The sequence below is a fragment of the Melanerpes formicivorus genome, unplaced genomic scaffold (genome assembly GCF_026170545.1).
Source record: "Melanerpes formicivorus ecotype bairdi unplaced genomic scaffold, bMelFor1.0.p_v2 SCAF_96, whole genome shotgun sequence".
In the NCBI taxonomy this organism is placed as follows: domain Eukaryota; kingdom Metazoa; phylum Chordata; class Aves; order Piciformes; family Picidae; genus Melanerpes; species Melanerpes formicivorus.
In genome coordinates, this window is record NW_027142448.1 from 1,294,074 (window position 1) to 1,319,650 (window position 25,577).

Here is a 25,577-nt window from a genome sequence, read left to right on the forward strand (position 1 = left end):
GTCAGGCCCAACCACATGCCAGAGGAGCAGGGAGGCAGCTGCAGCAGCTCTCCTCCAGGAGAGGCAGGAGCCAAAAGGGGCACTAACAGCTACAATGCCCTCCCTTTTATACCCTAGCTGGGCAGGGAGGGGGGAGTGGAACAGACTCAGCTTCCCAGGGGGGAAATGCCCTGCAGGGAGGGCAAAGCACTCACAAGCCCTCTCCCCTGCTTTGTTTTTTTGTTCACAGAATGGGCATTAACCCAGCACAGGGATAAAGATCAAGTGATCACCTCTGGCTCTTCCTCTTCTGGCCCTGTTTCACCCTCATCCTTTGCAGGACGAGCTGTTTTCCTTCCGTACTTCCTTGCCTTACAGGGGTGACTGTTACTGGCACAGGCTGGCTCTGCAGTGCAGCTGCCATGCCTGTTGGCCAGTCTGTGGGCCCAGAGACCTCCTCTTCCTTTTCCTCCACATGCTGACCAGCACTGAGAAGGGCTCGAAGGGCACAGGCCAGGCCCAAGCACATCATAGGGCTTTGCATCTCTTGGGAACTTCCAGCCTGACAACATCATTTTCCCAAGCATTTTCCCAGCCTGTCAGGGGTGAATTCTGAAGCACCAGAGGTGGCCAGGGTCACAGGCACTGCCCACGCTCTGCTGCATGCCCTGCCACCCAGAATCACCCAGCTCCAGGGCAGGCCTCCAAATGCTGTTCTGGGGAACTGTGGTCAGGACCAGGCACAGGTTTAAGAGACAACAAAAGTAGTTTGATGTTGCTGTGCCAAGGACATTGAAAGCTCTCAGAGGGTGAGCAAGTGCTCTCTTCTGGGCCACTTGTCAGTTGGGTGAGATTACTGATAAATGATAGCACTGCACACAGAAACCAGCTAAACAGAGCCACCAGTGAGATGATCCAATCATAACTTGGAGCCATGGTTTAGTTAGCCATGAGGTGTTGGGTGACAGGTTGGACTTGATGATCTCTGAGGTCTTTTCCACCCTTAGAATCATAGAATAAGGTCAGAAAAGACCTCAGAGATCATCAAGTCCAACCTGTCACCCAACACCTCATGGCTAACTAAACCATGGCTCCAAGTGCCACATCCAATCCCCTCTTGAACACCTCCAGGGATGGGGACTCCACCACCTCCCTGGGCAGCACATTCCAATGGCTAACAACTCTCTCTGGGAAGAACTTTCTCCTCACCTCCAGCCTAAACCTCCCCTGGCACAGCTTGAGACTGTGTCCTCTTGTTCTGCTGCTGGTTGCCTGGGAGAAGAGACCAACCCCCACCTGGCTACAACCTCCCTTCAGGTAGTTGTAGAGAGCAATAAGGTCTCCCCTGAGCCTCCTCTTCTCCAGGCTAAGCAACCCCAGCTCCCTCAGCCTCTCCTCACAGGGCTGTGCTCCAGACCCTTTTCCTGCCAGGTGTGACACACCATCCCCACCCTTGCAGTGCCTCTTTTCCAACATGGTTAGTTCTGTTCTATTCTATCCACAGCTCTGCAGTCCCATCACACCCACAGGCCTGGGTGAGCCTTGCCACCTGAAGGCTCACAGCACTTTCCAGATGGAAAACGTGTCTCCTTCCCTGTGTGGGCCAGCCATGGCCCTGGCAGCCTTGCTAACCTGCAGTGGGATGCAGGGCCTCGAGTGCCCTGCAATAAACAGACACTTTTCCTACGTCTTCCTGAGCTTCCCCTCCTGTCCATTTGGCCTCACAGCCAATATAAGCTACAGAACATACTTCCAGTCCCCCAAGCCCCAGCCAGCCCCTCCCTGTGCTGCAGTATGATGTCAACATGGTGCAGAACATACAATCCAGCTGGCACTGTGCCACAGGCAGGGGGGGAGGGTAGCTCTGTCCCTTGTCCCTTCCAGTGGGGCCACTCAGCCTAAGCCAATGCACTCAGAAAGCTACCAGGGCACAAATGCCAGCTCCTCCTGTGCAGGCACAGGTTGGCTAAGGGCATTCTCCCATCCTGACAGAAAGGCCTCACGTTGCTCACACGTGAAGCCTTGGGTGTGACCTATGGCTACACTAAACAAAGATTCAAAGTGAAAGAAGCTTTCTCACCAATGCAAAACTGGAAGATTTCCCTGGGTCAAAGAGTAACTCAGAATAATGGCTGGAAAGCTGCCCAGCAGAGAAAAACCTGAGGGTGTCCACTGACAGCTGGCTGAACGTCAGCCCAGGGGGGCAGGAAGGCCAACAGCATCCTGCCCTGTATCAGGAACTGCATGGGCAGCAGGAGCAGGGAAGTGATTGTCCCCCTGGACTCAGCGCTGCTGAGGCCACACACTGAATGGTGACCTTTGAGGGCTCTTCCAGCCTTGGGGATTCTGTGATGCTGTGAGGGCTAAGTTCAATCTTGGGCCCTCACTACCAGAAAGAAATGTGCTGAAGTGTGCCCAGAGAAGGGCAACAAAGCTGGTGAAAGGCCTGGAGAACAGCTCTGGGGAGGAGCACCTGAGGGAACTGGGGTTGTTTAGCTAGGAGAAAAGGAGGCTGGAGAGAGACCCTCTTGCTCTTGACACTTCCCTGAAAGGCAGTGGTAGGGGGGGTGCTTGTCTCTTTTTCTTGGTCACAAGGGATAGGAGAAGAGGAAATAGCCTCCAGTTCCACTAGGGGAAGTTCAGGTTGGCAATTAAAGAAACTTCTTAGCTGAAAGGGTTCTCAAAGACTGGAACAGGTTGTCCAGGGGGGTGGTTGAATCCTCATCCCTGGAAGTATCACAGTATCAGTCAGGGTTAGAAGGGACCACAAGGATCATCTAGTTCCAACCCCCCTGCCATGGGCAGGGACACCCCACACTAGATCAGCCTGGCCACAGCCTCATCCAGCCTGGCCTTAAACACCTCCAGGGACAGGGCCCCAACCACCTCCCTGCACAACCCATTCCAGGGCTTCACCACTCTCATAGGGAAGAACTTCCTCCTCACCTCCAGCCTCAATCTCCCCACCTCCAGCTTCATTCCATTCCCCCTAGTCCTATCACTCCCTGAGATCCTGAGCAGTCCCTCCCCAGCCTTCCTGGAGCCCCCTTCAGATCCTGGAAGGCCACAATGAGGTCACCTGGGAGCCTTCTCTTCTCCACACTGAACAGCCCCAACTCCTTCAGTCTGTCCTCACAGCAGAGGTGCTCCAGCCCTCTGCTCATCCTCCTGGCCCTTCTCTGGACACCTTCCAGCACCTCCACATCCCTCTTGCAATAGGGGCTCCAGAACTGGAGGCAGTACTCCAGGTGGGGTCTCCCCAGAGCGGAGCAGAGGGGGAGAATCACCTCCCGTGCCCTGCTGGCCACACTTCTGCTGCAGCCCAGGATCTGATTGGCTTTCTGGGCTGCAAGTGCACACTGAGAGCTCCTGGTGAGCTTCTCCTCCCCCAGCACCCCCAAGTCTCTCTCCTCAGGGCTGCTTTCCAGCCAGTCCCTGCCCAGCCTGCATTTGTGCCTGGGATTGCCTCCACCCAGCTGCAGGACCCTGCCCTTGCTCTTGTTGAACCTCCTGAGGTTGGCTTGTGCCCATCTGTCCAGTCGGTCGAGGTCCCTCTGGATGGATCCCTTCCCTCCAGCTGTCTGCTGCACCACACAGCTTGGTGTCATCAGCAGACCTGCTGAGGGTGCACTCAGTGCCACTGTCCATGGCACCCACAAAGATGTTGAGCAAGCCTGGTCCCAGGACTGATCCCTGAGGGACTCTGCTTGTCCCTGGCCTCCACTGGGACATGGAGCCATGGACAGCCACTCTTTGGGTTGGTCAGTTAGAGGACAGAAGGGCTCTGCAGAGGGACCTCGACCGACTGGACAGATGGGCAGAGGCCAACAGGATGGCATTCAACAAGTCCAAGTGCCAGGGGCTGCACTTTGGCCACAGCAACCCCATGCAGAGCTACAGGCTGGGGTCAGAGTGGCTGAGACCAGCCAGGCAGAGAGGGACCTGGGGGTGCTGATCGACAGTTGCCTGAACATGAGCCAGCAGTGTGCCCAGGGGGCCAAGAAGGTCAATAGCATCCTGGTCTGCATCAGGAACAGTGTGGCCAGCAGGAGCAGGGAAGTCATTGTGCCCTGTGCTCTGCATTGGTTAGGCTGCACCTTGAGTCCTGTGTCCAGTTCTGGGCCCCTCAGTTTAAGAACGACATTGAGAGGAAAGGGTTGGTCTCTTCTCCCAGGCAAGCAGCACCAGAACAAGAGGACACAGTTTCAAGCTGTGCCAGGGGAGGTTTAGGCTGGAGGTGAGGAGAAAGTTCTTCCCAGAGAGAGTTGTTAGCCATTGGGATGTGCTGCCCAGGGAGGTGGTGCAGTCCCCATCCCTGGGGGTGTTCAAGAGGGGATTGGATGTGGCACTTGGTGCCATGGTCTAGTCATGAGGTCTGTGGTGACAGGTTGGATTTGGTGATCTTTGAGGTCTCTTCCAACCTTGGTGAGACTGTGAGACTTTGCTGTAGTTGTCACAACACAGCTGCATCAGAGGTCTTGCCTGTTGGCAGCCTGACCTTTGCTCAAGGTGTTTGGCAATTCCAAGCCCTGGCACACCACACTCAGCTCTCTCTGATCTGTTGTCCTGTTGCCACTTCTGTGCTTTATCAGAGCAGCACATTGACACAGTCAATCTCATTTCTAGGACTCATAAAAGCAGAGCAGCTTCTGGCCCAGCCTCAGATAGCTTAGCTCACCAAACACAGGACACTGCAAACCAGAACTCACCATGGCAATGGAATGTTCACCTAACTGTTGACCTTTCAGGATATTGAAGATCCTAATGTGGTTTTGTGGTTGGTTGGTTGGTTTGGTTTTAGTGTAAGTAAGAAGGAACTTGACTGATGAAAAGTTAGTAAGAGGTTATCTGAAACACTGATAGCACAACATGTGGCCAGACTACAAGCAGCATCCAGGGCAAGGCAGTTCAAGTGTGCAGTGACAAGGTTCCACACCAACCCTCCCAGTCTGGGAGATCAAGACTTCCAGCAGACACGAGAGAGCCCAGGCACACAGGGATCACCTTTTGTATTTTGGGTTTGGCCTGGAAAATGAACCAAGCAGAGCAGAGCTCTCCTCCTGAGCACAGCTCTGGGAAACACATGAACGCCACCTCCAGCACAGGACCAAACCTGGAAGGCAGGCCAGGGCTGGGCTGTGCCTGCAAAGATGGAAAGGCTCTCACCAGCCTGCCAGGAAGATTCCTCTAGCTGTATCTTAGTCCCAGATGCCATTTTTCTTGGGGGACTCCTCAGACCCAGCAAGTGCTGATAGGGGTTGTTGCTGGTGACCAAGGACCACACAGCCTTCTCACCATCCTGCTGCTCACCAGCTCTAGTCAAACCCTCCTCTGCTGGAAGGTCCTCCGCCAGTAAATCAGCTCTGATCCTGCAAGTTCAGACCACTGCCCTGCAGCCAACCTTGGTACAGCAAGCACTTCTTCCATGAGTGGGAGAAGTGGCCTTCCAGGATCTGAAGGGGGCTCCAGGAAGGCTGGGGAGGGACTGCTCAGGATCTCAGGGAGTGATAGGACTGGGGGGAATGGAATGAAGCTGGAGGTGGGGAGATTGAGGCTGGAGGTGAGGAGGAAGTTCTTCCCCATGAGAGTGGTGAAGCCCTGGAATGGGTTGTCCAGGGAGGTGGTTGGGGCCCCAGCCCTGGAGGTGTTTAAGGCCAGGCTGGCTGAGGCTGTGGCCAGGCTGATGTAGTGTGGGGTGGGGAGATAGTTCTGTGGCAAGTCACATCAGCACAGGGCCAGTCAAAAGCTACAGACAACACAAAGCATTCAGTTGCTCCTTCCATCACAGAATGTTAGGGGTTGGAAAGCAGCTCAAAAGATCCAACCCTCCCTACCAGAGCAGGATCACCTGCAGTGGGTCACATAGGAATGCATCCAGGCAGGTTTTGAATGTCTCCAGAGAAGGAGCCCCTACAAGCTCTCTGTGCAGCCTGTGCCATGGCTCTGTCACTACTGTCTCATAGAATTACAGAATTCTCTCAGTTATCACAGAATCACAAAATCAATAAGGCTGGAAAAGACCTCAGAGATCATCAAGTCCAACCTGTACCCAGCACCTCATGGCTAACTAAACCATGGCATCAAGTGCCACATCCAATCCCCTCTCCACAGTATCACAGTATCACCAAGGTTGGAAGAGACCTCAAAGATCATCAACCTGTCACCACAGACCTCATGACTAGACCATGGCACCAAGTGCCACATCCAATCCCCTCTTGAACACCTCCAGGGATGGGGACTCCACCACCTCCCTGGGCAGCACATTCCAATGGCAAATGACTCTCTCAGTGAAGAACTTTCTCCTCACCTCCAGCCTAAACCTCCCCTGGCACAGCTTGAGACTGTGTCCTCTTGTTCTGGTGCTGCTTGCCTGGGAGAAGAGACCAACCCCCACCTGGCTACAACCTCCCTTCAGGTAGTTGTAGAGAGCAATGAGGTCTCCCCTGAGCCTCCTCTTCTCCAGGCTAAACAACCCCAGCTCCCTCAGCCTCTCCTCACAGGGCTGTGCTCAAGGCCTCTCCCCAGCCTTGTTGCCCTTCTCTGGACACCTTCAAGTCTCTCAATGTCCTTCTTAAACTGAGGGGCCCAGAACTGGACACAGGACTCAAGGTGTGGGCTAACCAGTGCAGAGCACAGGGCACAATGACCTCCCTGCTCCTGCTGGCCACACTGCTCCTCATGCAGGCCAGGATGCCATTGGCCCTCTTGGCCACCTGGGCACACTGCTGGGAAACACCTTTGAGATCACAGAGCCCAACCATCTTCTAACTCAGCATCCCATCCCAAGCCTGGTGCTCACCTCTCCCTCAGCACCACATCTCTACCAACTCACCACCTCCCTGGGGAGCCTGTTCCAGTTTTGGAGAACACTTTTAGCAAAGAAGTTTCTTCTAACATCCAACCTCAACCTCCACTAGTGCAACTGGCAACCACTTCCCCTCAGCCTCTCACTTGATCCTAGGGAGCAGAGCCCAACCTCCACCGCGCTCCAGCCTCCTTTCAGGAGCTGTAGAGAGCAATGAGGTCTCCCTCAGCCTCCTCTCCTCCAGGCTGGACACCCCCAGCTCCCTCTGCTGCTCCTCCCCAGCCCTGCTCTCCAGACCCTTCCCCAGCTCTGTTGCCCCTCTACACCCCTGCTCCAGCACCTCAATGTCTTTCTTCTAGTGAAGCCCTGAGGAGAGAGCCTTGGGGGTGCTGGGGGAGGAGAAGCTCACCAGGAGCTCTCAGTGTGCACTTGCAGCCCAGAAAGCCAACCAGAGCCTGGGCTGCAGCAGGAGAAGTGTGGCCAGCAGGGCAAGGGAGGTGATTCTCCCCCTCTGCTCAGCTCTGGGGAGACCCCACCTGGAGTACTGCCTCCAGTTCTGGAGCCCCTATTGCAAGAGGGATGTGGAGGTGCTGGAAGGTGTCCAGAGAAGGGCCAGAAGGATGAGCAGAGGGCTGGAGCACCTCTCCTGTGAGGACAGACTGAAGGAGTTGGGGCTGTTCAGTCTGCAGAAGAGAAGGCTCCCAGGTGACCTCATTGTGGCCTTCCAGGATCTGAAGGGAGCTACAGGAAGGCTGGGGAGGGACTGCTGAGGATCTCAGGGAGTGATAGGACTAGGGGGAATGGAATGAAGCTGGAGGTGGGGAGATTGAGGCTGGAGGTGAGGAGGAAGTTCTTCCCCATGAGAGTGGTGAAGCCCTGGAATGGGTTGTGCAGGGAGGTGGTTGGGGCCCTGTCCCTGGAGGTGTTTAAGCCCAGGCTGGCTGAGGCTGTGGCCAGGCTGATGTAGTGTGGGGTGTCCCTGCCCATGGCAGGGGGGTTGGGACTGGATGATCTTTGTGGTCCCTTCCAACGCTGACTGGTATTATGATAAGAACACTCACCCAAATGTTTGTACACTTATTTTGGCCACCTCTCCGGGCAGCACTCCTCAGATGAGCCTTTCCTCAGCAGGCACGTTCACCGCTTCTAGCTGCACAACCTGGGCTAAGTCTGTGCTGTATTTTCTCTTTGATGTGCTGCTCTTTCACCAATGGACTCCTGATTTCAGCATCACAGACCACACAAAACTCCGTTTGCCCTTAAACCCAACAGGCTGCGAGGAAAGAAAACGACTCAGGCGAGAAGCGCTCAGGGCCTCCACCGAAGTCACGCAGGAATCCTCATGCTCCCCGCACCTCATTCCCCAGCCCCAAGCAAACATGGCCGCGCCAGACCCTGTGTGGAAACTGCCAGTGTCCAAAATGGCGCCAGCGTCGCAACTGTATCAGAACCGTCTCCAAGATGGCCACCTCCCCTCACCGGGGCTGCTGCCAGGATCCAAGATGTCTTCCTCCGCGTCTTCGACGTAGGCTTGCCCATCCGCCCTTAGGCGGTGTCTGCCCTCATCAAAGATGGTGGTCGGAAGCATCCTGGGGTATTAGTCTCCCACTCTTCGCTCACGCTTTGGTGGCCGAGATGGCGGCGGCTGAGCTGGAGTATGAGTCCGTTCTCTGCGTGAAGACTGATGTCAACGTCTACCGCATCCCGCCGCGCACTTCCAACCGCGGGTACAGGTGAGACTCTGCGCTGTAGCCGGGGTGCCCCTGGCTCGATGCAGCCTAGATGAGCCCCTGCCCGCCCTGCCCTCGGGGCTGCCGCTGCCGGGCAGGGCAGGGCAGGGCAGCCATCGGCTGAGCCCGGGGATGGGCGTGCTCACCGTGAGCCGGGGCCCTGGCAAGCCGTTGCCTCCGACCGCAGCGGGTCGGGCCCGTTCGCCGAGGCCTTAGCCCCCGCCGGCTGTGGCGGTGGCTGGTGGCGGTGGCAGGGAGCTGGCGGTGGCTGTGGCTGGAGCCTGGCTGTGGCTGTGGCCGTGGCAGGGAGCTGGCGGTGGCTGGTGGCGGTGGCTGTGAGCTGGCTGTGGCCGTGGGGGACGTGCTGGCTGGAGCCGCCTGGAAGCGGGAGCCTTTGCCCCCGTGCTGCGGGGAGGAAGCAGGGGTTGCTCTGCTCATCATGTGCCAGCAGGTGAAGGCGTCTGAGCAGCTTCATCTTCCTGGCAGCGCTGCCCTCCCCTGCCAGTGTCGCCGGCTCCCCGGGACGCGAGGCTGCGGCGGGGCAGGGACGGCAGCGGCGGCTGCGGGGCAGGGACGGCAGCGGCGGCTGCGGGGCAGGGACGGCAGCGGCGGCTGCGGGGCAGGGACGGCAGCGGCGGCTGCGGGGCAGGGACGGCAGCGGCGGCTGCGGGGCAGGGACGGCAGCGGCGGCGGCGGGGCAGGGACGGCAGCGGCGGCTGCGGGGCAGGGACGGCAGCGGCGGCTGCGGGGCAGGGACGGCAGCGGCGGCGGCGGGGCAGGGACGGCAGCGCCGGCTGCGGGGCAGGGACGGCAGCGCCGGCTGCGGGGCAGGGACGGCAGCGCCGGCTGCGGGGCAGGGACGGCAGCGCCGGCTGCGGCGGGGCAGGGACGGCAGCGCCGGCTGCGGGGCAGGGATGGCAGTGCCGGGTGCGGGCCCGCTGGCCCTGCGCCGCCGCAGCGGGAGGCCAGGGCGAGTTCAGCCTGGTTCAGCAGAGCCTGCAGGGCCGGCAGCTGGGAAGGCATTCCCTTCGCCCAGCAGCGGGGGGGTGACGCTGTGCCCAGCGGCTGGCAGGAGCGGGGCGGTGCGCTCTGAGGTGCTGGTGGTGCCCGCTGGGCGCGCAGCCTGTGGATGTGCCTGGCCGCAGGTGTTTCTAGTTGCACAATCTGTAGGCTTTAGGGTTTATTTTATTGTCTTTTATTGTCTTTTTTTGTTTTCCCTGTGGTTTTTTTTCCCCTCCTTTCTTTCCTTTCCCCTTTGCAGCAGTGGGTGGCAGGGTGTGATGGGCCGGGCAGGATGGCTCTGTGTGTGTGTGGTGTGCTTCACCTCGCTGCGTCTGGGCTGAGAAGTACTCGACGCTGTTTTACAACAGCAGGGTAGGATGATGGAGTGGAGGCTTTTCCTGATGCAACATCACCACGGTTCAGGGCAGTGAAGCTAGTGAAAGGTCTGGAGAGCAGAGCTTTGTGAGGGCTGGCTAAGGGAACTGTGGTTATTTAGCCTGGAGAAAAGGAGGCTGAGAGCAGACCTCATTCCCTACAACTCCCTGGGAGGAGGCTGTAGCAGGGTGAGTGGTGGTCTCTTCTCCCTAGGAGCAAGTGATAGGATGAGAGGAAATAGCCTCCAGTTCACAGTATCACCAAGGTTGGAAGAGACCTCGAGGATCATCAAGTCCAACCTGTCACCACAGACCTCATGACTAGACCATGGCACCAAGTGCCACATCCAATCCCCTCTTGAACACCTCCAGGGATGGGGACTCCACCACCTCCCAGGGCAGCACATTCTGTGGTGGGTTTGGAAGGATAAGGCTGAGAAGCCTCCTCCCTTCCCCCTTGTAAAGTAAAAGGGAAAAAAAAAATTGAAGGGAAAGGAAAAAAAACTCGCAAGCTGAATTAGCAAAGCAGTGGAGCTATATTTACAAAGCAATGTAGGGTTTGCAGGGGATTATTTACAAATTTACAATATCTACAATATATACAAAGATATACAACAGAGTAACACAGAAATGAGAGTGCCCCCCTCGGCAGAGAGGGGTCCCCCACCTCCGCTCTCCCCTCTCTTCCCCCCCCCTTTCCCCAGAGTGGGATAGAAAAGAGAGAGAGCGAAAGAAAGAAGTTAAAAGCAGTTTTGTGTTAATTGGAAAGGAGTTAATATACAGGCCTGGTATCTTATCGGCCTCAAGGCCGAAGCCTTGGCAGGAAGCCCAGGACAGAAAGCTGTTGCCTGAAGAAGAGGCGGAAGCAAGACTGACTGAGAAGTGCTGGAAATGTCCAGTATAGTCCCAGCTCAGAAGTGCTTCCTCCCACTCGTCCAATGAAATTAGTTTAGACTATTCCTTCCGTTTACCAACTTCCGTCCACCATGTTCCCTTTCTTAAGGGGGCAACGTCAACCGGCCACAGTCCACCCCTTCTAAACAATTTCATTGGCTGTTCATACTGTCCATCCAATCCAAAACGATATTTACAGTTCGTGAGTAAAGTTCATAGTCCATTCCGGCTATGCTCAGATGTAGATGATTCAAAAGTCCAAGAAAATCAGAAAATGAGAAAAATGGAAAACAGTTCATTTCTTCACCGACGAAGCGAAGAAAAGGGAAACAGGGAATCTCAGGGTCTGTTAGTTGACTCAGGGCTCTCAGGGATCTCAGGGTTCATGCACCATAGATTCCTCGTTGATTCTTCCTCTGGACGCGATGTAGCTGTACAGCAGTTTGAAATTAACCTCTTTCAGCTAAAGTTAAATTTCTTTGTGGAATACACTGAATTTCACCATTCTCTTGCATTACCCAATAAGTGTGACCCGGACCTTCAGCTGAAACCACCCCTCGGACAGGTTTAGCCTCTCCTGAGGGTGAAAATACCCACACAGTTTTACCTAACAGATTCTTTTCTCTAACAACAGGAACTCTATCACCTTCTACTTTTCGTAGCAAATCTGAATGTGCAGGTCCAGCTCGGTTCACTGAACCTCTACTATTTACCAGCCAGGTTGCTTGTGCTAAATGTTTTTCCCAGTTTTTCAAAGATCCACCTCCCATGGCCTTGAGAGTGGTCTTCAACAAACCATTGTAGCGTTCAATCTTCCCTGAAGCTGGTGCATAGTAGGGAATGTGGAATATCCACTCAATACTGTGCTCTTTTGCCCAGTTCTTTACAAGGTTGTTCTTGAAATGAGTTCCGTTGTCTGACTCAATCCTCTCTGGAGTTCCGTGTCTCCACAGGATTTGTCTCTCCAGACCGAGAATGGTGTTGCGTGCAGTTGCATGTGGAACTGGATACGTTTCCAACCATCCAGTGTTTGCCTCTACCATAGTAAGCACGTATTGCTTACCAGAACGAGAACGTGGTAGAGTGATGTAGTCAATCTGCCAAGCTTCACCATACTTGTACTTGGACCATCTGTCACCATACCACAAGGGCTTAAGTCGTTTTGCCTGCTTAATAGCAGCACAAATGTCACAGTCATGGATGACTTGTGTGATAGCATCCATGGAAATGTCTATGGATCTGTCACGAGCCCATTGGTATGTTGCATCTCTGCCTTGATGTCCTGACCAATCATGAGCCCACCGAGCTAAGAATATCTCACCTCGGTGTTTCCAGTCGAGATCAAGATTAGAGTCCATGTCTACTTGAGAAACTCTTGCAGCTAGATCTGCCTGATGGTTGTGTTGCTGTTCCTCAGTAGCTTTGCTCTTAGGAATGTGAGCATCGATGTGTCTCACTTTCACTGGAATTCTCTCGATTCGATCAGCAATGTCCTGCCACAGGTTGGCTGCCCAAATGGGTTTTCCTTTCCTCTGCCAACCACTCCTCTTCCAGTTCTTTAGCCAACCCCATAGAGCATTGGCTACCATCCATGAGTCGGTGTAGAGATAAAGCTTTGGCCATCTCTCACGTTCAGCTACGTCGAGAGCTAGCTGGACAGCTTTTACCTCTGCAAACTGACTGGATTCTCCTTCTCCATCTTTCGCTTCTGCAACTCGGCGTGTTGGACTCCACACTGCAGACTTCCACCTTCGCTTGTTTCCAACAAGACGACAGGAACCGTCTGTGAACAAAGCATATTTCTTTTCATCATCAGAGAGGTCATTGTAAGGAGGAGCTTCCTCAGCACGAGTTACTTTCTCCTCTGGAGGTTTAGCACAGTTGATACCTTCAGGCCAACTTGAGATCACCTCCACTAGACCAGGTCTTTCAAGATTTCCCATTCGAGCTCTCTGTGTTATCAGAGCCATCCACTTAGACCATGTTGAGTCTGTGGCATGATGTGGTGTGGATCCTTTGCCTTTGAACATCCAATTCAAAACTGGTAATCTGGGAGCTAGAAGAAGTTGTGATTCAGTTCCAATCACTTCAGAAGATGCTTTTACTCCTTCATAGGCAGCTAAGATTTCTTTCTCTGTTGGAGTATAATTAGCCTCTGAACCTCTGTAACCTCGACTCCAGAAACCAAGAGGTCGTCCACGTGTCTCACCTGGAGCTTTTTGCCACAAGCACCAGGTTGGACCATTGTCACTTGCAGCCGTGTACAAAATGTTCTTAATGTCTGGACCATCTCGGACAGGTCCCAGACCCATCGCTTGAATCACCTCTTGTTTTATCTGGTCAAAGGCTGCTTGTTGTTCAGGTCCCCAGTGGAAATGGTTTCTCTTTCGAGTCACATCATACAGAGGTTTCACAATCTGACTGTATCCAGGAATGTGCAGTCTCCAAAATCCCACTATCCCCAAGAAACGTAGGGTCTCTTGCTTGTTTGTGGGACTTGCCATGGTAGAGACTCTATTTACCACATCCACTGGAATGTGTCGGCGTCCATCCTGCCATCGTACTCCCAGAAACTGAATCTCTGTGGTAGGTCCTTTCACCTTGTCTCGTTTGATGGCAAAACCTGCATTCAGAAGAATGTCAATGATTTTGTTACCTTTCTTGAAGACTTCCTCAGCAGTTTTACCCCAGACGATGATATCATCGATGAACTGGATGTGTTCTGGAGCACCTCCTTTCTCCAGAGCATCGTGGATCACTGCATGACAGATGCTTGAGCTGTGGATCCAGCCCATTGGCAGCCTGTTGAAAGTGTACTGGATTCCTCTCCAGGTGAAAGCAAACTGAGGCCTGCATTCCTCTGCTATGGGAATGGAGAAAAATGCATTAGCAATGTCTATGGTGGCATACCATTTGGCCTCTTTGGATTCCAGCTCATACTGTAGCTCCATCATGTCTGGTACTGCTGCACTCATAGGTGGTGTTACTTCATTTAGGGCTCGGTAGTCTACCGTCAGACGCCAGTCTCCATTCTGCTTCCGCACAGGCCACACTGGACTGTTGAAAGGTGAATGAGTTTTGCTGACGACTTTCTGACTCTCCAACTGACGAATCAGATTCTGAATGGGCAACAAAGAGTCACGGTTGGTTCTGTATTGTCTGTGATGCACAGTCTGAGAAGCAACCGGCAATTTAATGTCCTGTATCTTATGTTGTCCCACAACTGCAGATTCATCAGAAAGCTCAGGTCTGGCAGATAGCTTCAATTTTTGTCCATCAATTTCTATAGAAGCTACTCCAAAAGCCCATTTGTAACCTCTAGGGTCCTTGAAATGCCCTTCTTTCAGAAAATCAATTCCCAAAATACAAGGTGCGTCAGGTCCGGTCACAACTGTATGCTTCCTCCATTGTTTACCAGTTAAACTTATGTTAACCTCTACCTTACTTAACTCTTGAGATCCACCAGTGACTCCCAGAATGGTTATAGACTCTGATCCCTGATAATTTGATGGTATTATGGTGCACTGAGCTCCTGTGTCAACCAAAGCCCTGTACTTCCGAAATTGTGAAGTGCCAGGCCACTGGATGTACACATCCCAATAGATTCTATTATCTCTGTTATCCCTCTCCTCCCCCTGGCGGGAGGCAGGGCACCCCTAGTTATGGGGAACATGTGCACATGTGCATTGCACATAGTTTGCAGGGTTATAACTTTGCATGTTATAACTGGAGCCACTGTTGGAGCCATAAGAGTCGTTCTGGGGAACTGTGGAAGTAACAGCTACCCTTCTGGTATTGCTACCTTGGGTTCTGCCACTTTGCAATTCCCTCAGTCTCCTGAAAAGATTAGAAGTTGGTTGGCCATCCCAGCGGTTCATGTTCTCACCAAACTGATCACGCAGAGTTATCCAAATAGTTCTACGTGATTGCCTTGGTGGTCTGTTTTGGAATGTCCTGTTTTGGAATGTCCTGTTTTGGAATGACCTCCTTGGAGGACGTGTATTCCTCACAGATGAAACTTGTACCCACCTGGAGGGAGAATTGAAACTATCCCTTTGTGCCAATTGGGATATGGAATTTCTAAATTCATCTTTTAACTCTCTTATGCAATTCTGTATATCACCAGACATAGTTTTAATGGCCGAAACCAAAGAACCACGTGTCATGCTATCCTCCAATTGTCTCATTTGATCACTGAATTGGCCAACCGTGGGAGAAGCTCCACCATAACTTCTTGACACAATTCTGCTTGCCAGAATGTTTGCATAATTGGAAGGAGCAAGTTTGATGATCTTTTTAGCAAGACCAATACCCACAGGAATGTCATCAGGATTCAGAGTTTCATGTTCACCATAGAGTAGCTCTCTAACAGCAAATTCTCTCAAGCGCTTAATTCCCTCATCTATGGTAGTCCAGGGTTTAGGATTCCAGGGAAGATCATCTCGGGAAGGGTATCTCAGGGCAACCGCTATTAAAAGGCGTATCCACAGATTAACCTTACCGAGAGCTTCGCCTAGATGTCTATCTATTCCATTGTCCCTTGAGAGAGTTCCTAATTGAGCTGCTGACTTGTCTCCAACTGTTAGAGCTGAAGCACCTGTATCATAACACCTACTAAGCCAAGCTAGAACTGGTTCCTTATCTGCCCTGGTGAAATCTTTACGGACATTACGCAATTCCTCCCTTGGTGACGAACAGTCCGTAATATCATCTTCATCTTCATCTCCCTGAATTCTTTGCCCATAAAATCCTGCTGTCATCCTCCTAAGGATCTCTTTAAGCTGAGAACCACCTTTGCCAGCTGCTTTCCTAGCTTCATCTCTATCCTGCTTTGATCTCACTAGGTTAGCTAGATCTTTAAAACAAACCTTCTCTTCCTCCTGAGCAGGATCTTTTAGAGTAGAGGGCCCCTCACCAGGATCAGTCTCCTCCTCTTCTTCTCCATCTTTGCCCTTTCCAGCTCTAGTCTTTAAAGGAGCCACCTTAACTGGAGCTGTGTTTGAATTTACAGCCACCTTAATGGAAGCTGACAGGTCCTGAGATAAATCAGCTGCTGGGGCAGTGACTTCCGGTCCCACTGAGGGAGTGGGTGGAAGTGACGTTGCTCCGTTAATGGCCGACAGAGAAGAAGAAGGAGAAGGAGTGGGAGAAGGAGTAGGCGCCATGTTGATACCAGCCGATGCCCTTGGCTGCTTGCTAGAATCAGCAAAGTCATTTAGAGCTGCCTTACCAATTAACTTTTTAGCCTTCTTTTTGACTGACACGGGTTCTCCACAGTCCTCATCACTAGATGACTCTGGGACTGATCGAGAGCCACGGCGTTTTCTTTTTGATCTAGTTTTAATAACAAAACACGCCCTGGATATCTTTCTCTCTCGCCGCAGAGAGAACAGTAAATATGCAATTACCATCACCAGCAACAGATTTATACACATCACATAAATCACCTTTGGATCCCAGGCCTCACCTAAAGTTACTGTCTCCTCAGGCGGAATCTTAAAACCCTTTATCTCAATTGGGAGAGTGGTGGAGGTAACATTCCTGTATCTCACTGGCCATAATAAATTAATACATTTTCCATACCATAATTTAACTTTATACATAACCCACATATAAATTGTCCGCACCAAATATTTACCCAGGTAATCCAGAATCAAACCCAAACAATACCTGTAAACCAGAGCCCCAAAAATTGAAAAGAATAATCGCTCCACAAACCACAATACCTTCATGTTTGCTAATTCAGCTGGAAAACACTAAATCAATCAAATAATAAATTAAACTAATTATCTGCCCCACGTTGGGCGCCAATAAAAAAAATGTGGTGGGTTTGGAAGGATAAGGCTGAGAAGCCTCCTCCCTTCCCCCTTGTAAAGTAAAAGGGAAAAAAAAAATTGAAGGGAAAGGAAAAAAAACTCGCAAGCTGAATTAGCAAAGCAGTGGAGCTATATTTACAAAGCAATGTAGGGTTTGCAGGGGATTATTTACAAATTTACAATATCTACAATATATACAAAGATATACAACAGAGTAACACAGAAATGAGAGTGCCCCCCTCGGCAGAGAGGGGTCCCCCACCTCCGCTCTCCCCTCTCTTCCCCCCCCCTTTCCCCAGAGTGGGATAGAAAAGAGAGAGAGCGAAAGAAAGAAGTTAAAAGCAGTTTTGTGTTAATTGGAAAGGAGTTAATATACAGGCCTGGTATCTTATCGGCCTCAAGGCCGAAGCCTTGGCAGGAAGCCCAGGACAGAAAGCTGTTGCCTGAAGAAGAGGCGGAAGCAAGACTGACTGAGAAGTGCTGGAAATGTCCAGTATAGTCCCAGCTCAGAAGTGCTTCCTCCCACTCGTCCAATGAAATTAGTTTAGACTATTCCTTCCGTTTGCCAACTTCCGTCCACCATGTTCCCTTTCTTAAGGGGGCAACGTCAACCGGCCACACATTCCAATGGGCAATCACTCTCTCTGTGTAGAACTTCTTCCTAACATCCAACCTAAACCTCCCCTGGCACAGCCTGAGACTGTGTCCTCTTGTTCTGGTGCTGCTTGCCTGGGAGAAGAGACCAACCTCTGCCTGGCTACAACCTCCCTTCAGGTAGTTGTAGAGAGCAAGAAGGTCACTCCTGAGCCTCCTCCTCTCCAGGCTAAGCAACCCCAGCTCCCTCAGCCTCTCCTCACAGGGCTGTGCTCCAGACCCCTCCCCACCTTTGTTGTCCTTCTCTGGACACCTTCCAGCAAGTCAACCTCCTTCCTAAACTGAGGGGCCCAGAACTGGACACAGGACTCAAGGTGTGGCCTAACCAGTGCAGTGTACAGGGGCAGAATGACCTCCCTGCTCCTGCTGGCCACACTCTTCCTGATGCAGACCAGGATGCCATTGGCCCTCTTGGCTGCCTGGGCACACTGCAGGCTCATGTTCAGCCTACCATCAACCAGCACCCCCAGGTCCCTCTCTGTTTGGCAGCTCTCAGCCACTCTGACCCCAGCCTGTAGCTCTGCCTGGGGTTGCTGTGGCCAATGTGCAGAACCTGGCACTTGGATGTGTTCAGTCTCCTGCCCTTGGACTCTGCCCATCTGTCCAGCCTGTCCAGGTCCCTCTGCAGAGCCTCTCTACCCTCCAGCAGATCAACTCCTGCCCCCAGCTTGGTGTCATCTGCACATTTACTGATGATGGACTCAGTGCCCTCATCCAGATCATCAATGAAGATGTTAAAGAGCACAGGGCCCAGCACTGATCCCTGGGGCACACCCCTGGTGCCTGGCCACCATATATTGTTTAAGGAGAGGAAGGGAATAAAGGCAGCTGCAGGTGTTGAAGCTCAGGGGCAGAGGCTGCTGCTGAGATGGTTGGGCAGAAGTGAAGAGTTTCCTCTCCTCTCTTTGTTTGGGGTTGTTTCAGGGCATCTGACTGGAAGCTGGACCATCCCGACTGGACAGGGCGGCTGCGCGTCACCTCGAAAGGCAAGACCGCCTACATCAAACTGGAGGACAAGGTCTCAGGTGAGGGCAGGGCTGTGGCTCGGGAGGGCTCTGCCTGTGCCTGCCGCTCCGGTGCCGCGCTCCGGCACCAGCCTGCCCTTCTGAACACCTGACTCTGTCTGCAGGAGAGCTCTTTGCCCAGGCTCCTATCGATCAGTACCCTGGCATCGCAGTCGAGACCGTGACGGATTCCAGCCGCTACTTTGTCATCCGCATTCAGGATGGGACCGGTGAGTGGAGCCAGCCTCTGCCTGCCGGCTGGTCGAGGTGCAGGAGGAGCTGGGTATAGGCTAGGTGAACTGGAATGGTGTGGGGAGTGCTGGGCAGTCTGAGTAGTGTGACTGCAGGGGCAGGAAGGCAAAGCTAGCAGAGGAGGGTTCTTCACCTTGCGTAGCCCAGGGGCTGGGAAGGAGCGCTCCCTTTTGAGAGTGCCAAGTGTGAAGGAGAGTGGGTGCTGAAGGCTAGGCCCAGTGAGCTGCAGATGTGTCAAGGAGGTGGTATGGAGTGGTTGAGGAGAAGCAGAAGGATTTTGGAGTGAATGAGCAGAGGGGTCCGTTTGCAGGGCACCTCCAATGACTCCTCCTGTCTCCTTGCTAGGGCGAAGTGCTTTTATAGGCATTGGCTTCACGGATCGCGGTGATGCCTTTGACTTCAACGTCTCTTTGCAGGATCACTTCAAGTGAGTTGTGCTTTTCTGACGTGCTTTTTCCTCTGGCCTGTGGAACATGGCAGGTGCTGGTCCCTGTGCATTTAGCACAGGCTTCCTTGGGCTCCATCAAGGACACTTGAGCGTGCTGCCAACTGCCATGGAAACTGAGGGACCTGCAGGGCCAGATCCCTGAGCTGTGATGCCACAGGTGCAGGGTTAGACAGTGTCTTGGGTTTGTGGTGTTCCAGCTTTTTGCTGTACTGCAGTGGGAGTGTGGAGGTAGAGGGCTTGACAAGGCAAGGTAGTTGTTTGGTGGGTTGGAGCCATGCATTTTTCTGAAGCCCTCTTCCCTTTTGCCACGGGGTCTTACATCTTCCTTTCTTCTTTTCAGGTGGGTAAAGCAGGAGACTGAGATCTCCAAGGAGTCCCAGGAAGCTGACACACGTCCTAAGTTAGACTTAGGGTTTAAGGAGGGGCAAACCATCAAACTGAACATTGGGGTAAGCATCCCAGTTTACCCTGCTTCTTTCTCTGCTATGCCCATAAAGACTCTTCCTCACTTCTCCTTTCTTTTCATACAGAATATGACGACAAAGAAAGGAGGAGCAGCCAAGCCCCGTGCATCTGGATCAGGTGGCCTGAGCCTGCTGCCACCCCCACCAGGAGGCAAAGTTGTAGTCCCTCCTATACCTCCCCCTTCCTCCACAGCCATTGCCAACCATGTCACACCACCACCAGTGCTGAAATCCAGTAACATGAGCAATGCAGGTAAACACTGGCTCAGGGCAAACAGGCAGGTGCTACTAGGTACACAGAGAGGATTGAGGCCTGCTTTCAGGAACCAGGAGCCAATCTGGTGTCAGTAGTGCTCTGTGAGATGTGTGTCCTGATGACTTTGCTCTCTTTGACCCAATGATCATAGTGTCATAGTATCAGTCAGGGTTGGAAGGGACCACAAGGATCATCTAGTTCCAACCCCCCCTGCCATGGGCAGGGACACCCCACACTACATCAGCCTGGCCACAGCCTCAGCCAGCCTGGCCTTAAACACCTCCAGGGGACAGGGCCTCAACCACCTCCCTGAACAACCCACTCCAGGGCTTCACCACTCTAATGGGGAAGAACTTCCTCCTCACCTCCAGCCTCAATCTCCCCACCTCCAGCTTCATTCCATTCCCCCTAGTCCTATCACTGCCTGAGATCCTGAGCAGTCCCTCCCCAGCCTTCCTGTAGGCTCCCTTCAGATCCTGGAAGGCCACAATGAGGTCACCTGGGAGCCTTCTCTTCTGCAGACTGAACAGCCCCAACTCCTTCAGTCTGTCCTCACAGGAGAGGTGCTCCAGCCCTCTGCTCCTCCTCCTGGCCCTTCTCTGGACACCTTCCAGTACCTCCAGATGCCTCTTGATCTTCATGCTTGTTTAATAACACCCCCTTGTTCTTTTGAGGAGGGCACAGTTTTTAGCTCCTGTCCTTCCAAAAGGAGAAACTAAGTGTCTTGATTAAGCCAAGCTAGGGGGAGACTTAGAGTTGGATTTTTCTGAAGTTGTGTGTCCTAAGGGCACTGGCAGAGCTGTGTAGAGTGTCCAGAAAAGTACTGCACAGTCCCTGGCAAGAAGATAAAGGCAGATGGGGTGGTTGTTGAAACATACAGGACACACACTCCCTGGGTGGCTTTGAACAGAGGGAGAGAGAGGAAGCTTTAGTATGGGCACCAGAAAGATGTTCAAAGAGCAGTGGTGTTGCAGGGGTGCTGGATTAGTTTTAATGTCTGCATATGATTCTATATAAATACAGAGAGAGCAAATATGTTGCTATATATGTGAGGTTCAACAAGGCCAAGTTCAAGATCCTTCACCTGTGGTGAGGCTATCATCAGTATCAGTGCACACCAGGGGATGAATGAATTGAGAGCAGCCCTGCAGACAGGCACTTAGGAATCCTGGTGGAAGAAAAGTTGGCTATAAGCCAGCACTGTGTGCTTGCAGCCCAGAAACCAAATCATATCATGGGCTGTACCAAAATGAGCCTGGCCAGCAGGTTGAGGGAGGTCCTCTCCTTTTACTTAAGCCTGGAGCTCCCTCCTGGAGTGCTCTGCTGTCCCTGGTACAAGAAGGCCATGGAGCAGGCCACAAAAAACAAAGGGCTGGAACATCTCATCTGTGAAAGAAGCCTGAGAGAGTTGGGGTTGTTCAGCCTGGAGAAGAAAAGGAACCTTATTGTGGCCTTTCAGGAGTTAAAGAGGGCTTGTGGGAAAGATGGAAGCCTCTCTACCAGGGTGACAGGACAAGGCAAAGGTTTACACTGCAAGAGGATAGATTTAGATTGGCTATAAGGAAGAATTGTTTTGTGATGAGGGTGGTGAGACCCTGGAACAGGCTGGTCAGAGAAGCTGTGGATGTCCCTTCTGCTGGAAGTACTGACAGCCAGATTGGACAGGGCTTTGAGCAATGTGATGTTGGGAGGTGTCTCTGCCCATGGCAAAGGGGATGGACTAAATGACCTTTAAAGGTTCCTTCCAGCCCAGACCTTTCTGTAACTCTGTAATGAAGAGGTTGCTGAGCTGTTCCAGATGCTGTACTCAGTGTAACTGTACAGGAGTGTCATGAGAGCTGGTGATACTCCTGTGAAGGCAGAGTCTTTAGCAGTGCTGTGTACAGATCAGAACAAGAAGAAACTTCTGCACAGGGCTGAAGGGGCTCCAGTGCATGCTTTGTGCTGTGGAGGTGATGCCTCTTGGGCACCTGTTTACTCTTGCTGAGCTTGGGCTGGTTTTGAGCTTCAAATGTGCTTGGGAGAAGTAAAACACCACAGATCTACCAGAGCTGAATAGTTCTTGAATGAAGAACTGTGAGCTGGGCACTCTGTGCACATTCAGCAAGAGAAGCTGCTTTAAAGGTCTGACTGCCTCCTGCTGGAGTGTGTGCAAGGTTTCTGTGGCCCTGCACCCAGCAGTTTGTGAGTGGTGACCATTTCAGTGCCTGTGACTTTTTCTTCTTGATGAGCTTGATTGATTTTGGTGAGGAGAAAGTTCTTCCCAGCAAGAGAGATTGGCCATTGGGATGTGCTGCCCAGGGAGGTGGTGGAGTCCCCATCCCTGGAGGTGTTGAAGAGGGGATTGGATGTGGCACTTGGAGCCATGGTTTAGTTAGTCCTGAGGTGTTGGGTGACAGCTTGGACTTGATGATCTCTGAGGTCTTTTCCAACCTTATTGATTCTATGATTTTGTAATTATTACTATCTATTTCATGTTTTCTTTCTGCCTTAGATATTCTATTAGACTTGGAGGCTCCTGCCTCTGCATCAAAGGCACCAGCAGCAGCTCCCACAGACCTCTGGGGAGACTTCAGCACTGCGTCCAGGTAAAGCGTGGGGGGAAGGCAACTGCACCTGAGAATGGTGGTGTCCTCACAGGCACTGGGAAGCTGTAAGCTCAGAAGCCTTATTAAACCTGCTCCTTTTGGTGGTTCTTTCTTTCTTTCTTTCAGTGCTGTTCCAAATCAGGCTCCTCAGCAGTCCAACTGGGTGCAGTTCTGAATGGTGACCGCGGCGGAATGGGACAAAGTGATTACTGAGACGCTCTAGAGGCAATCAAATGGGGCACAAACCTCTCTAGTCTTCAATCAGAACCAAACTGGGACAATCCTTCCTCCTTCAACCAGATCTTCACTTCAGTTAAAAGTTGTTATTTATGACCCCACAGTGAAACCACTGACCCTAAAGAGAGCATAGTGACTCCTCACAAGATGGGCAAGGAGGAGAGAGGTAGCCTCGTCTCTTCTACCCACTTGGTTGCTACATGGTACACCCTAGCTCTTTTTCTGAGTCTTTCCACACAGGGGAAGCAGGAATCCTGAAGCAGGTGTGTACAGGAGGAAGCTGCTTAGCTGTTCTGGGTCCCTTGTCCTTTCCATTCCCTGCTTTTTGCAGCTGCTTTCAATGGCGACTCCGATCTCCGCGGCTCGGCCTGCAGGACTGAGGAGAGCTGCTTTTGGCTGCAGCTTGTAGACAGGAGCTGTAATGAGACAGGGCTTGTCTTGTACAAAACCCTCTGATTAATTATCTCTCTGGTGAGGAGGGAACCTCCCCATGCATGCACTACTCTCCTCCTCTTTGGTTCAACTCCTGATGGCGCTGGAGGTTCCTGTGCGTTGTGGGAGGAGTTATGCAATTGCTAGAGTTAGACCTGCTGCCCTTTTGCTGCAGCTGGGGACCCCATCATGAGGCTTCTTGTTTGGCTTGTAGGTTCATTGGAGGAGCTTGTCTGTTTTCACTCCTTTCTCCCTCCCACCCAACACCCAAGTCCTCACTGTTGTTGTTTTAACTGGAAATGGTTTTACCAAAAGGCAAGTGTGTTGCTGCGTTGTGGTAGGTAAGGCACTGGATGGCAGCCAGGCAGTCCCACCACTCAACACTTCCTCTCTCACTATCCTGAGCCCTGTACTGTGCCTTGGCACTGCTGCAAGTATTGCATGTCCATGGCACAGTAAGGACTGTGGTGGGACAGTGAATTACTCTCTGGTGAAGGAACAGCCTCCTGCCTCTTTCCAGCTCACACTTAGCATTTGGGCAAGAAATGTATAGCAGGCCCAGCCTTCAGCTATGGCAGCAACACTCTCCCACCTGTGCCACTTCTTGAGGCTCTTCTCCTAAGGCACAGAAAAGCAGCACAGGGATGTGACCTGGCTGCCTGAACTTGGATTGGCTTTTTTCTTGCCTTTTTTAATGCACTTCAAACCCACTCTCTTTCCCTTGTGGTTTGGGGGGTTAGAAAGGTGTGAAAGGCCCTTGCTCTCTGCTCCTCTCTTTGGGAGAGTCCCTAACACCCTTCAATCTAGACACTAGCATCTTCAGCAATTGTGGATGGCACCTGGGGTGTAAGCCTGCTGATTGCTCTGAGCAAAGCTAATGGGCAGGCTGGAAAGCTCACCATGCTGGCTGCCCTCTGTGATAGCTGATGAGAAGAGGAAGCTAGGAAGGTGGTCTCAGTGACTCTTCTAGAGCTGTACCCAGTTAGTAGAACACTAGGCTTCCAGAACACTGGAAGGTTTCCTTCTGTTGTGAACACTCAACCAGCATGTACACTTTGGGGAGTGGGACACGCTCTGCTAGCACAGCTGTGCAAGCAAATTTTTTCCCTTTGGGCAAAGATTTCCTGGTGAGGCTTTTAAAAGTTTGCTGTATGCACCTTGTACTTGCAGGAAGTGCTCCTTTCTACACTGAGGGCATTTAGAGACAAAGTTTCACTTAGACCATCCCTGTGGGAAGAGAAATTCTTGAAAATAGTTCTAAAGCTGCTGCAGTTCCACTTGTGGAAGTGGGGACCAGACTGCTCTTGGATGTATTTTTAGTCATTTTAACCCTGATCCCTTGGCTCCCCTGGTGTCTCCCTGCCTTCATCCTCACTTCTGCAGTCTCCTGCCTCCTCTGGGTTTGTGGGTGGCTGTACTCAGCTAGCAAAGTCCCAGACTTGCTGGTTGCCTTTCTGTTTTCTTTGCTCAGATCCCTGTGAGGTCCTGTCATTTCAACTGCCTGTCACTTCCCCAAACCGAGAAAGCTCATGGCACCAATTAACAACTAAGTAGGAGCCTCTTCTGTATTGTCTTAGTCTAATGAATATATTATGTATTTGAAGAGCTGAAGAAGCAAAAATTAAAGCTATCTGTATATAAAGCATAAGATGTACTGGTGCAAATGGTAATTAAACTAGTAACATGGGGGAAAAGTGTCATAAGTCTTCTAAGTTGTCAACTTGTTGTTGCTTATGAAGCCCAGTGGATTGAAGGGCTTTGTATCTCCAGCAAGGACCTAGTAGCCTACTTACCCTTCTGCAAGTGCATGATGCTCTGCAGACTGCACAGGAGCAACTTCTGGAGTGAACAGGCTCAGGATCTGGACCAAGAAGTAGGCATGCAGAAGAAGGCCTGGCTGTAGTGTGTGGTAGAGGGCAGAAGGGCTCTGCAGAGGGACCTTGACCGACTGGACAGATGGGCAGAGGCCAACAGGATGGCATTCAACAAGTCCAAGTGCCAGGTGCTGCACTTTGGCCACAGCAACCCCAGGCAGAGCTACAGGCTGGGGTCAGAGTGGCTGAGACCAGCCAGGCAGAGAGGGACCTGGGGGTACGGGGTGACAGCAGCTGAACATGAGCCAGCAGTGTGCCAGGGGGCCAAGAAGGCCAATGGCATCCTGGCCTGCATTAGGAACAGCGTGGCCAGCAGGAGCAGGGAAGTCATTGTGCCCTGTGCTCAGCACTGGTTAGGCCACACCTTGAGTCCTGTGTCCAGTTCTGGGCTCCTCAGTTTAGGAAGGACATTGAGAGACTTGAAGGTGTCCAGAGAAGGGCAACAAGGCTGGGGAGAGGCCTTGAGCACAGCCCTGTGAGGAGAGGCTGAGGGAGCTGGGGTTGTTTAGCCTGGAGAAGAGGAGGCTCAGGGGAGACCTCATTGCTCTCTACAACTCCCTGCAGGGAGGTTGTAGCCAGGAGGGGGTTGGTCTCTTCTCCCAGGCAAGCAGCACCAGAACAAGAGGACACAGTCTCAGGCTGTGCCAGGGGAGGTTTAGGCTGGAGGTGAGGAGAAAGTTCTTCCCAGAGAGAGTTGTTAGCCATTGGAATGTGCTGCCCAGGGAGGTGGTGGAGTCCCCATCCCTGGAGGTGTTCAAGAGGGGATTG

The 25,577-nt window shown here is 52.4% G+C and overlaps 1 protein-coding gene across 2 annotated transcripts; it reads left to right on the forward strand.

The window, feature by feature from the left end:
• Positions 1–8,329: 8,329 nt before the first annotated feature.
• Positions 8,330–24,649, forward strand: NECAP1 (NECAP endocytosis associated 1). Of its 2 annotated transcripts, XM_068166028.1 has the most exons (9): positions 8,685–8,965; positions 9,776–9,888; positions 18,179–18,279; positions 18,384–18,488; positions 18,856–18,937; positions 19,299–19,407; positions 19,489–19,675; positions 22,173–22,266; positions 22,393–24,649. In XM_068166028.1, exons 1-9 carry the CDS (start codon positions 8,954–8,956, stop codon positions 22,439–22,441), a joined length of 852 nt encoding a protein of 283 aa, XP_068022129.1. In that variant the 5' UTR covers positions 8,685–8,953; the 3' UTR covers positions 22,442–24,649. The 2 variants fall into 2 exon arrangements, with proteins under 2 accessions (XP_068022130.1, XP_068022129.1); XM_068166029.1 differs by lacking the exons at positions 8,685–8,965; positions 9,776–9,888 and adding an exon at positions 8,330–8,517.
• Positions 24,650–25,577: the final 928 nt, after the last annotated feature.